This window comes from Talpa europaea (assembly GCF_964194135.1).
Source record: "Talpa europaea genome assembly, chromosome: 5".
Taxonomy (NCBI): domain Eukaryota; kingdom Metazoa; phylum Chordata; class Mammalia; order Eulipotyphla; family Talpidae; genus Talpa; species Talpa europaea.
Genome location: NC_140071.1, coordinates 54,618,549 through 54,640,418, shown reverse-complemented (window position 1 = coordinate 54,640,418; position 21,870 = coordinate 54,618,549). Strand labels below are relative to the sequence as shown.

The following is a 21,870-nucleotide window of genomic DNA, read 5'->3' as shown; positions in this document are numbered from 1 at the left end:
GCCACTTGGGACCCTTGCTGGTGGCTGGGGATCGAACCAGCGCTGCAGAGGCTGCAGGCAGCTTCGCAGCCCAGTGCTCAACCGCTGCACTACTGGTGGAGGCCCTTAATAAATTCTTGCATTTACATTTCCTTATCCTGAAATCAGAAATTTACAGAGCTTTTTCTTTTCTTTTCTTTTTTTAAACAGTTTTTTCTAAAACGAGAAACACTGGCTATAAATTACTGAGCTCTGTATTTGATAAAATCAAATTGGTTATTATGGTTACATTGTAGCAGGTTTAGCACAGCTTTGAAATAATAGATTAAGAACTAAAATAAAAAAAAAGAGATAAAATTATTTAACTTCTGTTTCATAACTAGTGATAAATAGGAAATCCATTACTTGTATAGGCTAATTATAGCATGCTTTTTGCAAGAAGAAATAAGACTTTCTTTGATATATTCTTATATATATTCATGGCTTTATTTGATGAGATTTATTTGGATAAAGCAGAACTTTTAACTTTTAAATGAAATTATAAGTTAAGGCTTTTGAGATGTCACATGCAAATAGCTTCATTTATTGGGGGGACTGTAAAAGTGGTTTACTTAATTTTAGATAATCAGTGTTCGTGTATTATGTGCTTTAAAAATTAAGTTCAGGGCCTCCCTGGTGGCGCAAGGGGTTAACCACAGCACTATGAAGCTATCTGCAGCCACTGCAGCATGAGTTCGATCCACAGCCATGTGGGAGCTACCCACATGGCGCAGCAGACCTCTCCTGCCTCGCCCGCTGCTCCCCTCAACAGTGTGTTTCACCAGAGTCAGAGCAGATAGCACAACAGGCAGACTGACAAGTACACTGCTAAGGGGAGCAGCGGGTGGCAGGAGAGGTCTGCGTGCCATGTGGGACCCTCACCCAGTGGCCGGGGATCGAACCAGCGCTGCAGAGGCTGAGGGCAGCTTTGCAACCCAGCGCTCAACTGCTGCGCCACCAGGGAGGCCCTACTTAAAATATTTGTAAGGAAAGATGGAATGAATTTTTCATGTAGAGACTTCAATGTTCTGTATCATTGGTTAGCAAATTATTTCAGTGAAGACCTATTTAATAAATATTTTGAGCTTTATAGACCATGAGGTTCTGTTTCAGCTACTCAGTGCTGCCAATTTACTGTGGAAGCAGTCATAAGTATAGGTGAGCCCTTATCAAATTTTATTTATGAACAGATAAGTTTAGATTTTGTGTGTCATAAAGTACTTTTTGGGGGGTTTTTTGCATCCATTTAAAAATTTTAAAACCATTCTTAGGCCTCATTCTGTACCAAGCCAAGAAGTGAGCCAGATTTGATAGTTTTCTGTTCTCTCTCTTAAAGGATTAAAAAAAGCAAACTTTGAATTAAATTAAATTAAATTAAATTAAAAAAAGCAAACAGTTAGTGAAACTGCTCAAGTTTGTGTGTGTGTGTGTGAACTGGATAATTAAATACACAGTTGTGGGATTGTTGAAGGCTCTTCCAGGAAGCAATGAGATAAATATCTTCTGTCACACACTTTCTGTTCAAGTAAAAGTGGTTCCAATAAAAGACAGGAGTGTGATATCCCCTGGATAAGGGCCAGAGTGCTGCTTGCAGTGTTGTCATGGCCTTTAGTGTGACTGTGTTGTGGCATTGCAACATGAAATAGCTGGTACTTTCCTTCTATCAGCACCACTTTGGACTTTCTTACTAGAAAGCACCACTGTTACCTCTGCTTCTGCAACAAGTGCTGCAGTGAGAAGATGGTGCTGGGATACATGTGCTTCCTGGACCCTGCGCCAGGGTGTACCCAGGTGTCCCAAAAGGCCTAGTTCTACAACAGCTAAGAGTGTTCATGTGTTGAATCACCTTCCTCATAATTTATCAAAACTAGAAACAGTGGTTTATAGTCTTTCTGACAACCGGACTTACTTCTGGACGGGGACTGCTACCACAAGATAAAGAACACATATAGATGCAGTGTGTAGTACATGTTCCCAAGGGCAGATGATGTGACCATGCTGAAGCTGGCAACTGGGGGAAGACGAAAATGCTGGTAGGAGGCAGTCCACATTATGGCTGATGGCCAAGCGTAAGACTCCAAGCTCCATACATATCATGGAACCAACAATTACTCCGGGAGACAGGTAGCTCTAAACACTGAACAGTGGGTCTCCTTCCACTAGTTCTACACCTGCTGGGAAATATAGTTCAAGTATTTGGAGAGATAGACGTGTTTACTTACCTAATGCAATATGTATACAGTTATTAATGCTCTCAGTAGCCTCACACTTTAGGATTTCTGCATTATCTTAATCCTTAACTAGATACAGGGGAGACTGAACTACACCTGTGTAAAACTATTCTTAACATATAATCTACATCATGTTTTTATGAATACCCAGGCTTACAAGAAGGTTCTGGCATCTGGATGTTCATTTCATTCATTTGACCACAGAAATGATTTGGACGGTATTAACTCAGGCATGGTTTTTCCTGCTGACTCTATTACTGATTTGGGGCTATGAATAAACCTTTGATAATCACTACAGGAAAGAACCAGCTTTGTTTTATGTACTTTTTGCTTAGTATCTAATCCTTTATTGAAACTATTTTGCTTGACCCCTCCCCTGGTCTAAGTGATTCTAATCATGGGTATACTCATGCCTTGATCTCTTGTCTGTTTTTGTTTTAATCATTCAATTTTATCTGGCCTCCTCTTTTCTGTCATTTCGATTTATTCCCTTACTGTTTCTTCCTATGAGAGATCATGGTTTCTGATCTGAAGAGTAGAAGTAACAAAACCGGGCCTCCTCGGTGGCACAGTGGGTTGAGCGCCATGCTGTGAAGCTGTCCGCAGCCTCTGCAGTGTGGGTTCGATCCTGGCCGGCTGGCAAGAGTCCCACATGGCACAGCAGACATCTCCTGTCGTGCCCGCTGCTCCCCTCAGCAGTGTGTTTCTGTCGTCTGCCTGTTCTGCTCCCTGTTCTGCCTCTGGTGAATCCTCTCACCCTCCCGTGCCTCTGGCCTGTACCCCAGCTCTTGTATAAAAAAAAAATAAATCTTTTAAAACAAAAATAACAAAACCACTTCTATTTTTAATCTTGGAGATGTTTTTGCTATAGAATAAAAGAGCCTTCAATGGAAAAGTCCAAAATGCACTTATAAAATTCTGAATCCTCTTAGAGTTCGTGTACTCCTTAAAATGTTTCACCATGGGTATTTTAAGGACACCACAGTAACATAATTGCAATAATAATACCAAGTCTTAAACTCTATTGATATGTAGTTTTTTGTTTAAAAGGTAGCTAAAAAAAAAATCCATACAACTATTACATATCACCCAATGAAAGTTTGTATTTACTCCATAAAGCCATATTTTATATAATGTTTAATGCAAAGATGTAATTACATGCCGTTAGGATGATCCTTTTTGCCCGTATATTTCACTCTACCCATTTTAAACTCCTGCTCCCTCCCAGGACATAATGAACATTATTGGAATTTAGGAAGATTAATAATATAACTCAAATGAAAGTACTTATTACTATGTAGTTTTGCAAGGAATTACACAAAGTCACTTATGTATATTGCTGTTATTTGGCGGATTCTCCTCAGCAGCCCAGCAACCCTTTTAGTAACAAAACAAGACAAACCAACTTAGGGGAGAAAAGATGTGGTTGATATTGTAAAGAAATGTTAGACTCAGAGCCTAGTTGTTTGTGTAGAATTTATAGCTGCTGTCACTTGCCATACTTGTCTTAAACGTAACTGCTAAAGAAAATATGAGCAAGTAATAGTTTTCATAATTATAGTAAAAATTAATTTTTTGTTTTTGTTTTTTTCTAGTTATGTTCATTTCAGATAATGAAAGTTTTAATCCTTCATTGTGGGAGGAACAAAGGAAACAGCGGGCTCAAGTGGCATTTGAATGTGATGAAGATAAAGATGAAAGGGAGGCACCTCCCAGGGTAAGACTGTCCTTTCTTCCTTCAGATTTTAAAAAGGTCTAATACTTCTTCGGTACTTTATGCCTATTCTTTGTTGTTTGGGGGAATACAAAGATGTATTAGTTTTAATTTTTTTCCTCAAGATTTATTTTCTTTACCCAACACTTATCACATATGAAACAACTTGAGAGCAATATAAATATTTTGGATAAAAGCCAGATTTCATAATAAATATAATATAACAGAAAAAAAGACTTTCCTCCCTTTCTTCTAATGATTTATTTATATACTCTAAGGATAAAGAACTCTTTCATGAACATTTTGGTTTTTATGGTATTGAAAATATATATAGTGATAGAAGTAGCGAACACATATTTCCAAGTTACTTATGGATGTAATTATTTCCTTTTTATATAAGTTAGCTGAATTCTATAAAACAAAAAGTGACCTTGGAAGAGTTTAGTTCATGACAGATCAGATAACGCATATAAAAAATTTTGTATGTGTCTGAATCTAATACTTAACTAGAAAACACACATTTGTCTCAAAGCCAAGTGACAGCTTTGGCAACAGCTAGTGGAATTTATTTAATTTTGCTAAAGCAGCTTTTATTTTTATTTTTTAAGAATTTATTTATTTATGCATATAAGAGCTGGGATACAGGCCAGAGGTGTGGGGGGTGAGAGGATTCACCAGAGACAGAGTGGGAAGCAGAACAGGCAAACTGACCAAAGTACACTGCTAAGGGGATCAGTGGGTGAGCTGGGAGAGGTCTGCTGTGCCATGTGTGTTGCTCCGTGGCCGGCCGGGGAATCAGACTTGTGCTTCAGAGGCCGCGGACCGTTTCATAGGTCACGTCTTAACTCCTTGAGCCACCAGGGAGACCCTAAAGCGACTTTTAAAACTGTGAAGTCTGTGACTAGGAAGTCCTTACCTGTTGAATAAAACCATACTTTTAGGAGTCTAAAATGCTTTCTGAAACCTATCATATTTCTTCACAGTTACTCCTCTAAGCCAAATATTAATGTAATTAAAATGGATTGTTGATTAGATTTTGTTTCAGATTGCTGTTAGAAATATTTATCCATTTTTTTTTTTACTTTATTTTTCTAGGAGGGAAATTTAAAGAGATATCCAACACCATACCCAGATGAGCTTAAGAATATGGTGAAAACTGTTCAAACCATTGTACATAGATTAAAAGATGAAGAGATTAATGATGATTCTGGCAAAGATTTGAAACTACATGAAGATCAGCAAGTTGTGAATAATGATGTGGATGTGAAGGTTAGAAAACTAAGTTCAGAAAAATTGAACAAAATCCTTTTTATTTCTTTTAAAATTTTTAATTGATAACAGTGACTTTTTATGTACTCCAAAAATATGCTCCTTAATTTAGAGTCTTGCTCTCAACCACATGACCTAAAAGTTATAACAGTCAGTGAATTCCCTAATTGTTATTATCATCACTTCAGTGTGATTACAGACAGTCCAGGTGGGCAAGAGATTGTCAGCATAACCTTAAAAAATTATTTGCTTGAACAAAAATAATATAATGAATGTCAGAAATGCATCATGGAAATATTTTTTTCTCCCCTAGTAATATTGATCCACTCTACCCAGTTCTGTTTTTAAATGTACTTGCTGTGAAAGACAGCAAATTGGAATTTACTTGGAATGTTTCAGATACTTACACATATCCCTAAATTGTGGGTTTGTATCACAGAAATAAGTTTTACTATGTTGCTGGAGTTACTGTATATTCCACAATGAACTGAAAACAATCTGACCATCCTGAGTTTGTGCATGCTGAGCTAAGTGACTTACATCCACACCAGCCTTATAACTTCTAAAATGTAGCTTCAACTAAATTGTAATGTTTAATGTGTTTCATGGACCTTTGGGGATAGTCTTTTCCCAAAATGAACATTTTAACTGTTAGTGCTATAGGTTTGGTTTTTTTGTTGTTTGTTTTTTGGGGGTCACAATGGTTTACAATACTCTGTATGATACTGGTGTAGGATCATGCCTCTTCAGAACTATGTTACCACACGAAGGCATTCTAGTCCTCTGTCATAATCCATTGTGCCCCCTCTACACTTTGTTCTCCATTCTGCCCCTCCTCCTCTGGTAATTTCAATTCTCCAGTCTGATTTCTAGGGTTCATTATTGGTTTGGTTCTGTCTGATCCTTTGTTTTGTTTCTCTTTATTCCATACATGAGTGAAACCATCTGGTATTTGCATTTCTCCTCTGACTTATGTTGCTTAGCCTTCTACCCCATCCATGTTATCACAAAAGGGAAGAACTTTTTTTTTTTTTTTTTTTTTATAGAGGCATGCTTTATTTATTTGTTTGCTGGTTTGTTTGTTTGTTTTGTTTATACATGCACTGGGTACAGTCAGAAGCGCGGGAGGGCGAGAGAATTCACCAGAGCCAGAGCGGGGAGCAGAGCAGGCAGAAGGACCGAAGTACACTGCTGAGGGGAGCAGCGGGCGGCAGGAGAGGTCTGCGCGCCATGTGGGACCCTCCTCCGGTGGCCGGGGAGCAGCCGGGGATCGAACCGGCGCCGCAGAGGCCGCGCGCAGCTTCGCAACCCAGCGCTCTACCGCTGCGCCACCGGGGAGGCCCAGGGAAGAACTTTTTTTATTGCTGAGTATTGTGTTGTGCATATATACCACATGTTTCTAATCCATTCATCTGTCCTTCCTTGGGTGGTAAGTAGGTTGTTTCCATAACTTGGCTCTTGCACATAGTGCTACAATGAACATAGGAGTACATATATCCCTTCAAATTAGTGTTTTTGTATTCTTCAGGTAGATTTGTATGGTACCTCTATTTTTAATATTTCAAAACTTCCAGATTGTTTTCCATAGGGGCTCGACTAGTCTACATTCCCACCAAGTGTACAAGAGTTCTTTTCCTCCACTTTGACAACATATGTTGTTTCTGGTGTTTTTGATATGACCCATTCTCACAGGTGAGAGATGGTATCTCACTGTGGTTTTATTTGCATTTCCCTGATGATAAGTGATGATGAACAATTTTTCATGTGCCTGTTGGCCATCTGCATGTTTTCTGTGGAGCATTTGTTCAGCTTTTCTCCCCATTTTTCAGTTGGGTTACTTGTTCTCTGTAGATCTTGGATATTACCGCCTTGTTATGATGTGCAGGTATTTTCTCCTATTTATTAGGATATCTCTTTGTCTTGCTGATGGTTTCTTTTGCTCTGCAGAAACTTTTTAGTTTGATATAGCCCCATTTGTTTATATTTTCTTGTTTCTTTTGCTGTTAGAGACTTATCCACAAATACATCACTGAAGCCAACGTGGTGTTTTGCCTATGTTTTCCTCTATGTATTTTATGGTTGTGGGTTTTAATCCATTTTCAGTTAATCTTAGGTGCTACAGATTTCCATGTTTGTTTCCTTGATTGATACAAAATGGGAAGATATATTAAATTATTTTAAATTTTTTCACTTTTTTAATACAAGAATAAATTTAAAGCTTAAGGAATATGAATTCTCTCTCTCTTTCTTTTTTTCCATTTACTTAGACTTCAGAAAATACTACTCCAGTAAGAAGCGAAACTGATGAAAGAGAAAAGTATATGATAGGAAACTCCATACAGAAGACCAGTGAACCTGAAACTGAGATTAGTCCTGGGAATCTACCAGTGTCTTCAAATATGAAAGCCTCTGAAAACTTGAAACATATTGTTAATCATGATGATGTGTTTGAGGTATGAATTTATGGTTATTCTGGAATAATCATAACAACTTATAAGAATTAAATATTTCTTTCTTGCTACCGAAAGGTAGCATTTGGTCTTAGGCAAGTGGGTGTGTTGTCACTTTGCTTCCAAAACGCATTTCATGAGCCAGCGGAACTGTCAAACCTGTGCAAATGGTGGCAATGAGGCCTTCCTTGTTTTCTTGTTCCTTCAGCATCTCTTTCACAGCAGCAGACTCAGATAAATTCTGTGCGCCAAGATCACCTATTTATAGCAGTGTTACTCATTATAGTCAAAATGACAAAGTAACCCAAGGTAGGAAAAACTTGATCTTGAGAGCAGAAACTATGTTAATGGTTTCACTGTTGAGAAATTGCATATTCACTATAATACCACTTTAAATTGAAAATTTTTATAATGATTGTACAAATATTTGTCATGTAAATGAGTTTGTGATGATTCTATTTTAATTCTGCAAAATTCACAATAGCAATTGCTTTTATTCTGTAACTTAAAATCAATAGTTTCCATAGATGTACTTTATTTGATTTATTTAAGCATTTATCATTGATTGTGAAATTTTTTTTTTAATAGATTAGTTTTTTTTTTTTTTAAGATTTATTTATTTGTACATGCACTGGGTACAGTCAGAAGCGCGGGAGGGTGAGAGAATTCACCAGAGCCAGAGCGGGGAGCAGAACAGGCAGAAGGACCGAAGTACACTGCTGAGGGGAGCAGCGGGCAGCAGGAGAGGTCTGTGTACCATGTGGGATACTCCTGTGGTGGCCGGGGAGCAGCCAGGGATCGAATCGGTGCTGCAGAAGCTGCGGGCAGCTACGCAAACCAGCACTCAACTGCTGCGCCACTGGGGAGGCCCTGTGAAATATTTTTTATCCTGAATGTCCAAGACTTTTTTAGATAGGTGTCTTCTATGGGGTCAATAAAATTTGTAACTGGGCCTCCCTAGTGGTGCAGGGGTTTAAGTCTCAGCATTGCCAAGCTATCTTCAGCCACTATAGCGTGAGTTTGATCCCTGGCCAGGGAGCTAACCCACATGGCCCAGTAGACCTTTCCTTTCTTGCCTATTCTGCTCCCCACTGTCACTGGTGAATCCTTTCAATCCCCGCACCTCTGGCCTACATCCCAGTTCTTGTATGCATAAAAATAAATCTTTAAAAAATACATAAAATTTGTAACTTTTTTCTATAGAAATAGCTTTGAGATATAACACTATACAAACCACCTGTTTATATAAAGTGCACTTTAGTGACTTTTAGTATAGGTAGAATTGTGTAGCCTTTACCAGTCACTTTCCAAATATTTTCATTACCCCATAACCTCCCAGCCCGCTGAACCCTAGACAATTAGAAATCTGCTTTGTCTTGCCTCTATTTTAGATTCAGTTAGTCTTAGAATTTCATATAAATGTAATACCATACAGTATGTACTCTTTTGTGACTGGTCTGACTTTGCATAATGTCAAGATATTTTAGCATCTATCAGTACTTCATTTTTATGCCTGAGTGATACTCCATTGTGATTATCTGTAACTGATATTTGGGCTATTTTTTCATTTTGACTGTAATGAAGAACACTACTGTAAATACTTGTTTAAAAGTTTTTGTGTGGCTATATATTTTCTTTTTCCTTCAGTATGTACCTAGTAGTAAAATTGCTGGGTTTTATGACAGCTCTGTGTTTACGTTTCAGGAGTTGCCAGCTATTTTACAGCTATTTAAATAAATATAAAGGGCCTCCCCTGGTGGCGCAGGTGGTTGAGTGCTGAGCTGTGAAGCTGTCTGCAGCCTCTGTAGCGCTGGTTTGATCCTGGCCAGCCGGCGAGGTCCCACATGGCGGCAGACCTCTCCTGTCACTTCTGCTGCTCCCCTCAGCAGTGTATTTCATCAGTCTGCCTGTTCTGTTCACTGCTCTGTCTCTGGTGAATCCTTTCACCCTCCCGCGCATCTGGCCTGTACCCTAGTTCTTGTATAAAATAAATAAATAAATCTTTAAAATAAATAAATATAAAAATTTAGCTTCTTACACTGCAGGCCACATTTCAAACACATCTGACTAATGGCTATCATGTTGAACTACACATGTAGAGTATTTACATCATTACAGAAGGTTCAGTTAAAGAGTACTGGTATAAAAATAGTGATCTTGTGAGTTTATAATAGCATCTGTATTCATAAAAATTCAGATGTACTCACAGCACATCATCCATCTTAATGTGAGCTAGTATTTACTACAGAAAAAGCTCATGACTTTTGAATGTACTTTAAATGAATTACAAGTCTTGTTAATTACAAAATTTCTGTCACATTCTATCTCTTTACCAGGTATCATCACCATTACCTGAGGATGGATGTAATCTGTTTTTCTTTAGGACTGTGGTGATAGCTACATTCCTTTCTGCCAGTGTCTTTCTCTTTCCATGCATTCTTAATACCAGTTAACATTTGAAAAGATAGTCTAATTTACCATTTCCTGATTAGCAATTTCCAATAAGGACCAACCCATACTTGAGTCCATACCCAGCATGACCTTGCATATGCAATCCAGTCTTCTTTTTCTCTCTCCTGCCACTTATTTTGAGCTATAGTTGCATGGAGCTGATTTGGCCATGCCTTTTATTTCCATGCTTTCCCCTTCTCAAAATGTCATCTACCTGTGACCCTTCAGTCAGAAGCGCGGGAGGGTGAGAGAATTCACCAGAGCCAGAGCGGGGAGCAGAACAGGCAGAAGGACTGAAGTACACTGCTGAGGGGAGCAGCGGGCGGCAGGAGAGGTCTGCGCTCCATGTGGGACCCTCCTCCGGTGGCCGGGGAGCAGCCAGGGATCGAACTGGCACTGCAGAGGCTGCGGGCAGCTTCCCAACCCAGCGCTCAACCGCTGCGCCACCAAGGAGGCCCTATTCATAGTATAGTTTTGAGCAGGGATTGACAAGCTATGGCCTATGGCCCAAATCAAACCCAATGCCTTTTTTTTGGCTTTCAAGCTAAGAATAGCTTTTATACTATTAAATGGTTGAATAAAAATCAAAAGATTATTATTTGATGACAAGTGAAAAATTAGATGAAATTCAGTTTTATTAGCACACAGCCATGGTTATTTGTTTACACCTTGTGTGTGGCTACTTTTGTGCACAACAACTTTTGTGCCTATGGCCTGCAAAGCCTAAAATACTTACCGTCTGGTCTTTTACTGAAATAGTTGGCTGACCCCAGACCACATCTTTATTGTGGCACTTTGAGTACCTAAACATCTTAGTACTCTTGACAGAACATCATTTAAAAACCTTTTATTTATTTCTATTATATTGTTTATTTTTATTATATTAACTAGGGATAATTTAATTGCAAAAGATCTGATTTTGTATTTGGTATTTATAGTGTTAAATTTTTTCTGGTAGTATTTGTTGACCATCAAGTCTTTTATTGTTTTCTTCTTGCTCTATGATATTATTAGTGATGAGTAATCTGGGACACTTGTCAAGTATTACAAATTCATGGAGTATAAAAAATTCTGTCTTGAGATTGGGAATAAATTGCTGTTAATTCGTATTAATGGAAGAACACCTCAAATCTCTGTTCCTTAAACTCTGATCCTTAAGGAAATAAATTTGAGTATTAGGAAGCGACTGGAGCACCTTTATCAGCTGAGTTTTCTGATGGCAGTGATTGTATTTTATTTATTTTTGTTGTATTTCTGTGGCATTTGGAATAGTACCAGGCACATGGTATCATTAATACATTTGAATTAAGGCCCATCACAGAAAATTATCATACAGGCACTTTGATATATTGCTAGTACTTGCCATAGTTTTATTTTCTTATCTTGATAAACTTAAATCATGTTTTAGTCACTATTACCACAAAATGCTTTCATATATGTTCTAAATGTTCTTTTCTTCTGAAGTTGTGGCTTAATGTTTATTAATTTAAGGAAGCCAAAATGCATTACTATAAATATTTTCCATCTTTTTTCCTTTAAATTAGGAATCTGAAGAACTTTCTTCTGATGAAGAAATGAAAATGGCGGAAATGCGACCTCCACTAATTGGAACTTCTATTAACCAGCCAAAAGTGGTAGCACTTAGTAATAACAAAAAAGGTTAGCTGTTACAGGAAAGCACTAAGAATAAAAATGAGCTGATTAAAAATTAAATTTTTTTTGGAATAAATTTCATTAAGTACCATTGTGTCTTTTGAAAAATTTTCTAGAAACAATTTTAAAACATGCCTTTCTAAAAGTTCTGTTACTTATTGTTCTTGTTTTTAGAGAAAAATCTTGATAGTTCTTTTCCTTCATGCAGGTGTACTTAGGAAGACATGCACTTTATAGGCAGACAGGCCAAGGTTATTTGCATTTCCACCACTTACTTGCTATGTGATCCTTGAGCTATATAACTTTATTCATATGTATATGTTAAATTTCACATAGTGAGGCTACTGGAGGATTTTGAGAGTATCAGATGAACTGAATTTTTCATGGTACTCAGTTCTAACAGAGATCTGATATAGTAGATGTTTGTGACTCTACTGTCTTTCCCAGAACATTATGTAAAATATCAGTGCTTAGAAATAAAACTTGAAGAAATAAAACCTTCTTTTGTCCTCCCCACCAGTACCTGATTATCTCTACATTATCTCCACCAAATGTTTATCCAGCCTTTGCCTTTATGACATTAATGAAATCATAGTATCCTTACCACAGTATTAGTACAACCCTTGGAAAGCCCGGGTTACATAATAATAAATGATAGTGATAATTTGTTGAGTGCTTACTGTGTGAAATATTTTACATGTATTGTTACCCAATACACAGGTGTTGTCACAATTATCCCACGATAAGAAGGTGGAAGAGGAATATATATATAGGAAAGAACTGAAATGCAATCAAATTTAACAGTGTTTTAAAAATTAAAAATTCAAGACCTGAATATCTTGAAGTTTAAAAGTTCCATGTGCTACTATTTTCACCTGTAAACACCACCCACACCATGTGAACTGTGCTTCTAAGATCTTTAAAGCAGGAAAATATAAATTCATAAAATCTCTTATGTCAGAGTTTGTACACGCCATTTCTATCATTTGGCTAGATTTGAATTAGTTAAAAAGTTTTTAGGGCTGTAAAGATAATAAGTTATAGTCTATTATCACTCCTTTAAAAAATATTTACACGGCCTCCCTGGTGGTTCAGCGGGTTAAGTGCCACGCTGTGAAGCTGTTTGCAGCCTCTACAGTGTGGGTTCGATTCCTGGCCGGCCAGGGAGATTCCCACATGGCACAGCAGACCTCTCCTGTCGTGTCCGCTGCTCCCCTCAGCAGTGCATTTGGTCTGTCTGCCTGTTCTGCTGCCTGCTCTGTCTCTGGTGAATCCTCTCACCTTCCGGCGCATCTGGCCTGTACCCCAGCTATTGTATTAAAAAAAAATTTTTTTTAAATGTTTTCACCACTTGCCTATAAAAGATTATATGTGTGTAGGTATATGTATATATAAAATATATAATGAATATTGTCTATGTCGATATAATTACTGTATCACATATTGGTAGTTCACTATTCATATGTAATTCTTAGAAATGATTGAGAAAACATGAAGAAAGAGCTGATCTTATAAAAGTTCCTTTGTTTAGTGTTTGTTGTTTGGTTGACTGCATTACTCAAAATAGGGTAAAACAATTCCTTTGGATGTAATTTCTTCACCAGATAATTTTACAGGGCTGTAAACCTTACTATATGTTTTTACATTAAGGGTTTTTAAAATTGTAAATAAGTGGAAAAACCTATTCATTAAAACTAATTGATGTACTTAGTAAACACTGCAGTACTACCCTGTCAGTAATTAAAATGAAATCAAATTCTGGGTAACCCTAAAATTGGTTACAACTTAAAAAAAAACAAAACTAATAGTATCTGTATTTTAAAATCTTTCAGTCTTTATATTGGAAGAAAATTTTCAGGGAGTACTTTGATTATCTACTGATCCATATAATTTTTTACCTTATTACTGAACCAGTACAATATAAATGTCATCATTGGAAAATATTTCATACAAATCCTTGGTGAATTTATCAGTAACTAAAATCTTTTTGTTTCAGATACAAAGGATACAGATTCTTTATCAGATGAAGTCACACACAATAGCAATCAGAATAACAGCAACTGTTCTTCTCCATCTCGGATGTCTGATTCAGTTTCTCTTAATACTGACAGTAGTCAAGATACCTCACTCTGCTCTCCAGTGAAACAAACTCATAGCGGTATTAATTCCAAAATCAGGTTTGTGATCAAATTAACAAATTATTTATTTATACAATAAACAGAGAATATGACAAATACATATCACTAAAACTAATGAGAGATTTCATTTCACAAATTATAGAAGTGGTTCAGTTAGTAAAAGATTTCCCCATTTTGTTACCAGTAATTTAGCTTTTGTACGTTTCCAATTTAGTCTTTTAAGTGTGGAAGAAAAGACTTAAAATACATTCTGATTCTCTTTAAAAGGTTGAACAGTCTCCTTAATATGTCTAAAAATAAAACATATAAACAGCCTATTTGTAGTAATTCAAGCTGAAAGGTATATTTTTGCAGTTAGAAATACAGAATCGAGCAGTCTTTCTGCCCACCTGTGACTGTACAGGTGCTTCTTCTCACCAACTTTCTCCATCTGCAGGGCAGCAGCTTCCTGCCTGCCCGTAACCTGTACTATGCAGGGACTTCTCTTCACTGACCCCCCTCAGCGGAGGCAGCTCTCCTCAGGGACACCCGCCTGCAACCATGCAGGCCTCTCTCATTAAAGCTGCCCCTTTTGGGTCAGCTCTTTCTATCCGCTTGTGTCTATGCAAGTGTCCTTTACGGTTCTATTCCTTTCCCTAATAAACCTGCTCTTTAAATATATTTAAAAAAAAATACAGAATCATTTTTGGGTTATGTCATTATAGGGGTCATGTTGTGTCTTTGGTTTAGGCTTTATGGGCTCAATTCTGTGAAAAAAAAAATCTACAGTTTTGGAATTTAGCAGAAGTTTAAAACACATTATATGTGAGCTCTTAAAAAGTTTGGTTATGAAAGTAAGTCTGAAATCTTAATGGAATGATCAGTATTAAGGACTATTTATTGAAACATAATGAATATATGCACAGCAAGATGAGAGATAATATTTTCATATCTGCAAGAAGAAAATATGTTATATAATTTTGGAATTACACATTTCAAAATATTTGCCAAATACAATGTAGTTACTTTGAAGAGTAATTAGGCATAGTATCTCTTTTGATCTTCATATTTAATTTAGAATTGTATATACTTGTTTAGTTCTTTGTTCTCTACAATTCCTTAACTGTATGTTTGAATTTAATAACTGCTTAGCTAATATTTTTTGCCATAGTTAAAAAAAGGTCTCAAAATTATGTGTAAGAATTTGTGTTCAGTATTCATCTATTCAAGTTACTGGCTTTCTTTCCATATGTCTTTCAAGCATTTCATGTTTTAGCACATTTGTGAAAAGATGCAATAGTACAAGAGGATATGTGTGTTTTTTCTTATTTAACTATTTAACTATATGGAGACAAAGTAGATTGCTGTTGATGAAAATTAATTTTATATAATAATTTTAGTATGTCTTGCTGTCTTCACTTAATATAATCTATTATTTGACTAATAGAATATTTTTATTACGTATTTGATAACAAATGCTATTCAGCTGTGAGTCTTATCAACTAATTTAACTGTATACCTACCTGCACATTAACTGATTAGTTATCAATAATCCTATTCAGAAAACTGAGCTTTATACATAATTTTTGATGAAAGTATTTTTATTTTAGGCAAGAAGATGAAAATTTTAACAGCCTTTTACAAAATGGAGATATTTTAAATGATTCAACAGAAGAAAAATTCAAGGTTCGTGACAAAAATGATTTTAAGTTACCAGAATATGATTTGAATATTGAAGAGCGATTAGTTCTTATTGAGAAAGGAATTGATTCAACAACCTCATCTAGTGACTCTCACAAATTAGACCACATTAATATGAATCTTAATAAACTTGTAATTAATGATACATTTCAACCAGAGATAATGGAAAGGTCAAAGACACAGGATGTAGTGCTTGGAACGGGCTTTTCAAGCATTAATACTAAAGGAGAAGCTCAGCATTTGGAAAATGGAAACAAGTATCCTAATCTGGAATCCATAAATAAGGTAAATGGACATTCTGTGGAAATACCACAGTCTCCTACGAGGACTGAACCACATGACATTGATTCTTCCGTTGATATGGGTATTTCCAAAAGCACTGAAGATCTTTCCCCTCACAGAAGTGGGCCAGTGGGATCTGTCGTGAAATCTCATAGCATAACTAATATGGAGTCTGGAGGATTAAAAATCTATGACATTCTTGGTGATGATGGGCCTCAGCAACCAACTGCAACAGTTAAAGTGACATCCACTATTGATGGAAAAAATATAGTCAGGAGCAAGTCCGCTACACTTTTGTATGATCAACCACTCCAAGTATTTACTGGTTCTTCTTCATCTTCTGATTTACTATCAGGTACAACAGCAATTTTCAAGTTTGATTCAAATCATAATCCTGAAGAGCCAAATATCACAAGAGGTCCCATCATAAGTGGCCCACAATCTACACCTCAAATATATGGTCCTCCACAATATAATATCCAGTATAGTAGCAGTGCGGCAGTCAAGGACACTTTGTGGCACACCAAACAAAATCCTCAAACAGATCATGTCAGTTTTCCTCCTCAGCGCCTACCTAGATCAGAAAGCACAGAAAATCACACTTATGCTAAACATTCTGCCAATATGAATTTCTCTAATCATAATAATGTTAGAGCTAATGCTGGATACCATTTACATCAGAGACTTGGCCCAGGAAGACATGGGGAAATGTGGGCCATATCACCAAATGATCGACTTGTACCTGGAGCAACTCGTAGTACAATTCAGCGACAAAGTAGTGTGTCCTCTACAGCTTCCGTAAATCTTGTTGAGCCAGGTCCCTCTAGGCGGGCCCAAATTCCTGAAGGAGATTATTTATCATACAGAGAGTTGCATTCAGTAGGAAGAACTCCAGTGATGTCAGGTTCACAGAGACCTCTTTCTGCACGTACATACAGCATAGATGGCCCAAATGCTTCAAGGCCTCAAAGTGCTCGACCCTCTGTTAGTGAGATACCAGAGAGAACTATGTCAGTTAGTGATTTCAATTATTCAAGGACTAGTCCTTCAAAAAGACCAAATGCAAGGGTTGGTTCTGAGCATTCTTTATTAGATCCTCCAGGAAGAAGTAAAGTTCCTCATGACTGGCGAGAACAAGTACTGCGACACATTGAGGCCAAAAAGTTAGAAAAGGTAATTAAATATGAATTTTTCTTTCTCCTATTTATGAATTTATTTTCCTTAAAAATATTTGGTATTCAACAGTGAAGCAAAACACTCTGAATTACTGAATATATCTTGTATTCTAAGAGTTTTTCCTTGGTCCTGAGAATAGAGTTCTAAGTTTAGACTTAGCCAGGAGTAACACTCAACTGAAATAGTAGTATAAGCTTTTTGCCTTTCTCTTAACTCCCTAGTGTTTTCTAATGGACTTATATTCACTATATATGTTTATGTGTGTATCTCTTTTAGATCGTGCCACATTTACTATAACTAATGCATGTATTTTATTCATGTGTATCTCTGTTTAGTATTTTCTGCTCTTGTCTACTAATTGTTGATTATGTAAGTGTGTATAAGAAAGTAGTAGTTTGCTATGTAGTTAACAGAATAACAAGGAATGTACTGTAAGCATTTGATATAAAAGATATTTTTCCCAGTCCATGTTATGTCTCACAGTCACTGACGCAGATGACTTCTGGCATGACATTTGCTCTTGATTTTTCTGAACTTCATTTCTGACATATTTGAATTCATTTGTCTATGGCTCTACTGTAGTTTGGAAAGAGTTGGTATATAACTTCTGTTAATGTTCAATTTATAACTTTATGTGTAGATGTTCATTTTTTAAAAAGTTAAAATTTTTTAAAAATACTTTTGTAAAACTTACATAGTGCCCCAGTTCTGCAGCCTGCGTGAATAAAGGCATTCTTTCTTTATGGTTTAGTTCAGTGTCACTTAAAATCAGTGGATTTTATCCAGTAATTCTGTTTTTAAATACTTGGTTTTGTTTTTTTTTTAAAGTGCTAAGTTTATACAAGCTCAGTCATTATTTTTATTTTATTTTTTTAACACTTTTTTTTTTTAATAGAGGCATGTTTTATTTATTTGTTTGTTTGTTTGTTTTGTTTATACATGCACTGGGTACAGTCAGAAGCGCAGGAGGGTGAGAGAATTCACCAGAGCCAGAGCAGGGAGCAGGGCAGGCAGAAGGACCGAAGGACACTGCTGAGGGGAGCAGCGGGCGGCAGGATAGGTCTGCTCGCCATGCGGGACCCTCCTCCGGTGGTCGGGGAGCAGCCGGGAATTGAACCGGCGCCGCAGAGGCCACGGGCAGCTTCGCAACCCAGCACTCAACCGCTGTGCCACCGGGGAGGCCCCTCAGTCATTATTTTTAAAAATTTAAGTCAAGTTTTTCAAAAATGCCTCAAATATGATTAGTACCATATGTCATTAATATGATTAGTACCATATGTCATTAGTACCATACTATTGTTTCATTCCATGCTTTCCTCTTAACGTTAAATAACTGAGCATCAATGGGCATTAGACAACATCATTCTCATGTATCCATTTTGTTTCAGCCTTAACTTTACATACTATGGAAGCTCTTTAAGCTTATGTGTGTTTTCGCAGATATTTGGAAATTTTTAAATCAAGGAGTAAATTAGCTGTTTTATAAGTAAACTCTTGTGATGGTGTGGAACTGGGTTTGAGGAGAAAACGGCTATAATTAAGTTGATTGAGTTAGGAAGCTATCTAGGGGTCCAGAAAACATATAAAACAAGAAATGTATCTGTGGAATTAAGACCGAGAAAGGAATTCAAAAGGCAGTTCTGAAATAGACTTTTTAAGAGTTTATTTCAGATTCAAATATTCCTGTAATTAGTTAATGAAGAAGAGATTCACCTGGAGAGATTGGTGCCTTTGAGTAATTGGTTGTTGAGAATGCCATTCACTATTACTGAAAATAACTAGTACTGAATGGCAGATTGAAGGGAGTTTGGTTATCATTATATTCTCGTAGTTAACATCTCAAATGGCTGTCTTCCCTGTTCTTTTCTGTCTGAGATGTCTGTGGATGTAGTAAATAGAAATCGAGTAGCAGCCACTTCATGCTTCGTTGTGCCACTCTGCTTTTTATAATTAGAAGTCTGACATACAGTTGCTTTGAGGGTGCAATGTGATTTCCCATTTGTACCCACTGTTGATTTAGAGGTGAAAATTAGTTTACTGAAACTAAGAGAAACCGTGAGGACACAGAACTGACTAGATCTGAGCACAAATCTATAGCGGATAGGACAACTCCAATTTCCAGGTATAGGTCATTATTGGAGATACAGAGCAGTGCTATTTCTTGAGATTTACTTGCCAAGGCACAAACCTCTCCCATGCAGTAGGTTGACTGCCAAATACACTGTGGTGTGTTTTCAGCTTACTGGTTGAGAAGCATTGCCAAGTAAACCAAAGAATATGCTACTGTTACTATAGCGCTGTTATTTACCTTCAAGGGAATTAATTATTCTTCCTGTCTTTTAGAAATCTTTTCTGTGGGTTCTTTCAGATCTTAAGTATTCACATGTGAGATTGGCTTATGTAATTTTACATAAAAGTTTTATTTTCAGATACATTAACACAAAATGGATTCATAAAATGTTCAGTAAATTCATTTCAAAAGAATTTAGCAGAATATATACATGTTACCTCTCTTGGACTTTTTTAAGACAAATTTTAGTGACTTCCTCTTACAACATTTAGAGAGTATAAATTGTTCAGAATCCTAGCTTTGCTATTTAGCTAATTGGACAGGTAACTTACACTTCCCTTATCTCAGGTTATTCATCTATAAAATAGGAGCAGTAAGGAACTACCTAGAATTGCTTAAAAAAATTAAATAATACATATAAAGCACTTATAACAGTACCTAGTATATAACTTTGCACTGTTTAAAAACATTAAAATTAATGTTTTTCATTTAGAATATCAAAATACTTAGGATAAAATAGGTTGATTTATTATAGTAATAAATCGAGAAATAGTTGGTAGTTTCTAATTAAAAACAGAATTTCTTTTTTTTTTTGATAAGCTCAAGTTTATTTTTTTGCTGTTAGTTTTATTTATTTTTTGTATTAATTTTTTTATATCATTGTTCATTTTTAAGCAATATTTGCTTCCGTCCACCCCCTCAAGTGTAGTTCCCATAGAGTTTCCTTCACCAGTGTACCCGTGCACCATCACCACAGCCCCCTATTCTCCTCCCTCCCTTCCTCCCTCTGATCCTTCTTCTTCCTCCTCCCTTGGAGTATGTCTCTGATTTATAATTGTCCATTTTTGCATTGTTGTGTTTTGTACTGTTGTTATTTTTTTACACTGATGTCTTATTTGGTTCCCCTATATTCCTGCTATAAGTGAAACCATCCGATAATTTTCTTTTTCCTTCTGGCTTATTTCACTGAGCATAATTCCTTCCAACTCCATCCACGTTGCTGTGAATGGCATGAGTTTATCTTTTTTGATGGCTGAGTAATATTCCATTGTATATATATGCCACATCTTTTTTTTTTTTTAAATAGAGGCATGTTTTATTTATTTATTTGTTTGTTTTTTATATACATGCACTGGGTACAGTCAGAAGTGCGGGAGGGTGAGAGAATTCACCAGAGCCAGAGCGGGGAGCAGAGCAGGCAGAAGGACCAAAGTACACTGCTGAGGGGAGCAGCGGGCGGCAGGACAGGTCTGCGCGCCATGTGAGACCCTCCTCCGGTGGCCGGGGAGCAGCTGGGGATCGAACCGGTGCCGCAGAGGCCGCGGGCAGCTTTGCAACCCAGCGCTCAACCGCTGCGCCACCGGGGAGGCCCTATGCCACATCTTCTTGATCCTATCTTCTATTTTTGGGCATTTGGGTTGTTTCCAGGTTTTCCTGTTGTAAATAGTGCTGCAGTAAACATAGGTGTACAGGTGTTCTTTTGATCAACATTTCCTGTATCCTTTGGGTAGATCCCTAGTAGTGGAATTGCCAGGTTGTATGGTTGCTCCATTTTTAGTAAACTGAGGAAACTCCAGACAGCTTTCCATAGTTGTTGGACCAGTTTGCACTCCCACCAGCAATGTAGGAGAGTTCCTTTTTCACCACATACTTGCCAACATTTGTTGTTGCTTGTTTTGTGGTATCTCAGTGTGGTTTTGATTTGCATTTCCCTGATGATAAGGGATGTTAAACATTTTTTCATAAGCCTGTTGGCCATTTGCATTTCCTCTTTGGAGAAATGTCTTTTGAGTTCTTCTGCCCATTTCTTTACTGAATTGTTAATTTTGTTTTTGTTTAACCCTGTGAGTTCTTTGACTTATCAGTTGACTGGAGTGCAAAGATTTTTTTCCCAATCAGTGGGGTGTCTCTCTGTTTTGGTTAATGTCTCTTTTTGCTGTGCAGAAGCTTTTCAGTTTGATATAATCCCAGATGTTTATCTTTTCCTTGACTTTCTTTGCTTTGGGTGATTAGTCTTTAAATGTTACTGTGATGTATCTTATAGTGTTTTACCTATATTTTCTTCTATATATTTTATGGTTTCAGGATTTACGTCCAGTTCTTTTATCCATTTTGAGCTGATTTTTGTGCATGGTGAAAGGTAGTGGTCTAGTTTCATTTTTTTGCATATGGTGGTCCAGTTTTCCCAGAACTATTTATTGAACAAACTGTCCGTATACCATTGCATATTCTTTGCTCCTTTGTCAAAGATCAGTCATCCATATAAGTGTGGTTTTATTTGTGGGTTCTCTGTTAGGTTCCATTGGTCTGTGTGTTTGTTTTTGTTCCAATACCAAACTGTTTTAATTATTATGGCTTTGTAATATAGCTTGAAATTTGAAAGTGTGATACCTCCTTTCTCCTTTGTTTTCATCAGTAGGACTTTGGATATTCATGGTTTTTTGTGGTTCCATATGAATTTCATCAGTATTTGTTCTATTTCTTTGAAGAATGTCATTGAGATTTTTATTGGAATATC

At 36.8% G+C, this 21,870-nt stretch overlaps 1 protein-coding gene across 7 annotated transcripts in view; it reads left to right on the top strand.

Annotated features, from left to right (window-relative positions):
• The window catches only part of ERBIN (erbb2 interacting protein), a gene marked incomplete at both ends in the record, with an annotated part of 78,262 nt that overhangs the window by 39,250 nt on the left and 17,142 nt on the right, over positions 1-21,870 (top strand). For 6 of the 7 annotated variants that reach the window (XM_084233358.1, XM_084233357.1, XM_084233356.1 and 3 more), the window contains 6 exons: positions 3,845-3,966; positions 5,059-5,232; positions 7,500-7,685; positions 11,678-11,792; positions 13,783-13,963; positions 15,514-17,059. In XM_084233358.1, coding sequence (XP_084089484.1) covers positions 3,845-3,966; positions 5,059-5,232; positions 7,500-7,685; positions 11,678-11,792; positions 13,783-13,963; positions 15,514-17,059 — 2,324 coding nt within the window. The remainder of the gene's footprint in view (positions 1-3,844; positions 3,967-5,058; positions 5,233-7,499; positions 7,686-11,677; positions 11,793-13,782; positions 13,964-15,513; positions 17,060-21,870) is intronic. The other variant, XM_084233355.1, reaches the window with a different exon arrangement.